The sequence below is a fragment of the Antrostomus carolinensis genome, unplaced genomic scaffold, assembly GCF_000700745.2.
Source record: "Antrostomus carolinensis isolate BGI_N321 unplaced genomic scaffold, ASM70074v2 scaffold6164, whole genome shotgun sequence".
In the NCBI taxonomy this organism is placed as follows: Eukaryota; Metazoa; Chordata; class Aves; order Caprimulgiformes; family Caprimulgidae; genus Antrostomus; species Antrostomus carolinensis.
The window spans coordinates 107,422-111,305 of NW_010312742.1; the positions used below are offsets into that span (position 1 = coordinate 107,422).

Sequence of the window (3,884 nt, forward strand, 5' to 3'; positions counted from 1 at the left end):
GACCCCGTGGTGGGTTGCACACCCCTGCCTGGGGTACACAGGCATGGGTGCAACCCCAAATCCTGCCTGAGCAAAGCTGATGATGGACTCTCCGATTTTCCCCAGGATACCTGTTTTTTATGGTGCGTTGCTCTGCCTCTCCACTCTTACCAGGATGCTCGCTCCCCCAGAGCAGTGGTTGTTTGAGGGGAAGTTTCTCCCAGGAGTAACTTGCTCCTGAAAGTAAAGTGCAGTTTAGCTGCAGCACTGACTGCCGAGTCACAGGCAGGGTTAATGAGCTGGGAAGTTGCCAGTCAATCCCCAGAGCATCTCCTGCCATGATGAAGATAGGTAGCTGGCTGGATCTCTAGCTGTTCCCTAATTAGATGACACCTTTGTGTGGAGCAAAAAGCTTCTCCACACCCTGCGTGTCTGGGCATCTCAAAAAGCGATTGCAAGCTTTTGTGCTTTGCTGTGGTGGGGACCGAAGGAAGGTTGGCTCCCCGGCACGGCTTCTTGTGAGGAGCTCAAAATAAATCCCCAATACCTGTGGTGTTCCTTCCTCCTCTCCACTTCTATTGTAAAGGTTAAGGCTTCTTAAAAGCCGCCTTAAACTCTGCTTGAGGACATTCTTTTTGCAGTGCTGGGGGAAATAAAGATGGATTTGAGTTCTCAGCCATCACCCACTGACCATACTCACAGCAGAGAACCTGGGTACCCCTTTGGTACTTCTGCCTGTTCTGGGCAGTGGCTGCTGTTGTCTGTTGTTGTTTACACCCCAGATTAGAGAGCAAAGCTGAGAATCAGCTCCCAGTTGTAGCATAAGCTCAGCAAATGGTAAGATGCAGCTTCTGCCCCAACGCCATCCAGAATCAGCACAGGCAAGACAGCCCCAAGGCTGTGGAGCATGCCTGTCCAACAAAGTCAGCCTGGGAGTCTCTTCCTAGCTTAAAACTGCTTTATTAAGACTGTAGACCACAATCTGGTGTGAATCTCTGGAGTTAATCTCTCTCCCAAAACGAGGTATGCATTTGCAGCTGGTGTGCATCCAAAAGGATGAACCAGAGTGGGTTCATGTGGGGGAGGAAGCGGAGAAATCCAAAGGGATGACGCAGAGGGAAATGGAGCTCAGACTCAAGGGGTATCTCTGGGGAAGGTGCTCGAGCTGGAGTAGCCCCAGCCAGCCTGGAAAGCTTTGGGAATGCAGCTTGTTTCGGTAGAGACAACAGGAGGATGCAGGAAGGGCTGCCTGAGCGAGAAGCAGAGGGGACATGGGCAGGACAGTCCCAGCACAGCCAGGAGGTGCAGGCATGGCTCCCAGGATGAGGCTTCCCCGAGAAGCACTGAGTCCCCTGTGCTCATCTGCTCGTTCCTCTTGGGAGCTTCAGGCATTCAGTGTGGAGCTAATTTGGCAGCAGAGAGGAACGCTTCGGGGCAAAACTGCTGCTGGGGGAAACCTGAGCATCCTGTGGAGTGTGCAGGGTGTGGGTTGGGATGTCTGTCTCAGCCCCTTCCCAGGACTGTAGGGCCTTAGGATGTCTCTGGCGTTGTATCACCATCCAAATGGGGGACATCCCCGGGAGACAGCAGCCATGAAGTGTCCCAAAGCAGGACAGTCCTGCTGGGGACCAGCTTCCCCATCTTACAGGCAGATTTGGGGAGACGCAGGGCTGGAATGCCTGTGCACTTTCTTCTGGTGTTGATGGATCAACAGAGGGAGACAAAAGCCCAGCTGGAGCCCGAGCATCATGTCTAACCCCAGCCTGGCTGGTGCCACAGCCCGGGGATGGGTGGACAGAGGATGCTGAACGTGGCCACCTGAACCCACTGGCCATCCCTCCTGGGTGCTGACAATAGCTGGGTTTGAGGTGCCAAGCTTAAGCTGTCCAGAGATGAGAAATTCAGTCTGACCCTGGCTTCCTGCACTGGGGAGAGCGAAGAAACACCTTCCACCAAAGCAGGAGGTTTGCATGAGGTTCCCTGGTGAGCTGGCTTTCCCCTTACCATGGTGGCATGTGGCTCCACAGCCTCTCCCGCACTGCACAGCCTGGCTCCAGCCCAGGGGTGTTTGATCTCTTGCATTTCACAGGTCCGTGCCATGAGGTTGTCGTTTGTTGGTGAGATGGGCTGGGAGCTGCATGTGCCCAAGGCGGACTGCGTGAAGGTTTACCAGGCAGTGATGCAGGCAGGTGCCCGGCACGGAATTATCAACGCTGGCTACAGAGCCATCGACAGCCTCAGCATCGAGAAAGGTTTCTTGCTTCCCTTACAGCAGCACTTGCTGCTTTGCCTGCAGTTGGGGGACCACAGCAAATCGGTTTTCCCAGCTTCAAGGGTGGGTTAGTGTGACTGGAGATCTGGCAGAGATGTAACCAGCCCCAGTGCTCCTTGATGAGACTTCCCCAGTATGGGCTTCTCTCGAGGGTGCTGTGTCTGGGGTCAAAGGAATTGAGAGCAACAGGGGTGTCCCAGAGGCAGGGGTGATGTCTTGATCTCCTGAAGCTGCTCACCCTGAGTTTGCTGCCGTGGCAAGGAGAGGCTGGATGACCTGTGCTTGCTCTCTGCAGGGTACAGGCACTGGCACGCAGACCTGCGCCCCGACGATACCCCACTAGAAGCAGGCTTGGCCTTCACCTGCAAGCTCAAATCCAGCATCCCCTTCCTGGGCCGGGAGGCTGTGGAGGCTCAAAAAGCCAAAGGCATTTACCGCCGTCTCGTCTGCTTCACCACCGAGGAGTGAGTACTGCTGCCGGGCTGGGCTCAGTGCCAGGCAGCACCCAACACCAGCGGCTGCCCTGGGACGAGCGCCCGCAGCCATCCCCATCCGCCCCTGCGCCCGGGCACACACGTGGAGCTCAGTGCAAGCCAGCTCGGCTGTTTTCCATGCTCTAATTCCATCTCTAATTTAAATCCCTCTGCAAATTCCCTGCTGGATGTTTAATGGGAGCTGGAAGTGGTGTGACAGGGAGTGGGTTTATCTTGTTTCACCCAAAACAGTGGGAGGTTTTGTAAATCAGGCTGGAGGGATTTCGCCAGCACTGGGAGGTTAATGAACCAGAAGGCCCTGCAGGCAGCGGGAGCCCTGGCATGTGGGCTGGCCCAGGGCAGAGCCGGGGTCTGATCCCCCCAACCCCTTCTCCCTCGTGGGGTCCTGACGTGGGGCTTTGCTGAGGGAAGCTCTGCCTTCACCTCGCAGGAAGGTGCCGATGTTTGGCCTGGAGGCAGTCTGGAGGGATGGCAAGGTGGTCGGCCACATCCGTCGGGCAGACTTTGGATTTGCCATCGACAAAACCATTGCTTATGGCTACATCTGTGACCCCACGGGGGGCCCGGTGAGTACAGACTCCCCTGCTTAAACCAGCCCCTGGGGATGGCTGCGCCTCCTTCCCTGCAGCAGGGACTTCCTGGGGGGAATGTGGCACTTGTTTGGTTTGGAAGCCACACGCACGAGCTCATTGCAAACCCACTGGCATCTGGGGAGCACGGTAGGGCAGCCCCCCCACTGCTTCCCCCACGGTGGAGGCTGGAAGGTGAGGGATGTCACAGCTCAGCGGCGAGGTCAGTCTCACCGGCTGTCGCTCTGTGATGCTCGCCAGCTCAAGCGCTGCCTTGGATGTTAATTGCAACCGAGTATTTAATTGCAGCAGTGAAATAACTTATGTTATAGGGAGCGTTGGCCAATAAGAGCACAGCAGGCTCTTAATTAACCCTGGGAGACTCCTGGCTAGTAAATCAGATGCCCTCATTAAGCAGCGTGCTGTAGGCAGAGGCCAGGGACGCCATGTGGGGACAGAGGGCTGTGGATGATGTCCCCAGGGACTCTCCCTGTTGCAAGCCAAGAGCAGTGCATACACTTGTACTTTCCTCTTCTTGCTTGCCTTGGCTTTTAATCCTGTGTCGGTGCA

At 56.0% G+C, this 3,884-nt stretch overlaps 1 protein-coding gene across 1 annotated transcript in view; it reads left to right on the forward strand.

Annotated features, from left to right (window-relative positions):
* SARDH (sarcosine dehydrogenase) overlaps nucleotides 1-3,311 on the forward strand; it is a gene marked incomplete at its 3' end in the record, with an annotated part of 21,073 nt that extends 17,762 nt beyond the window's left edge. The window contains exons 17-19 of the mRNA XM_010167086.2: nucleotides 2,069-2,231; nucleotides 2,547-2,715; nucleotides 3,176-3,311. Of these exons, the coding sequence (XP_010165388.2) occupies nucleotides 2,069-2,231; nucleotides 2,547-2,715; nucleotides 3,176-3,311 (468 nt within the window). The remainder of the gene's footprint in view (nucleotides 1-2,068; nucleotides 2,232-2,546; nucleotides 2,716-3,175) is intronic.
* Nucleotides 3,312-3,884: the final 573 nt, after the last annotated feature.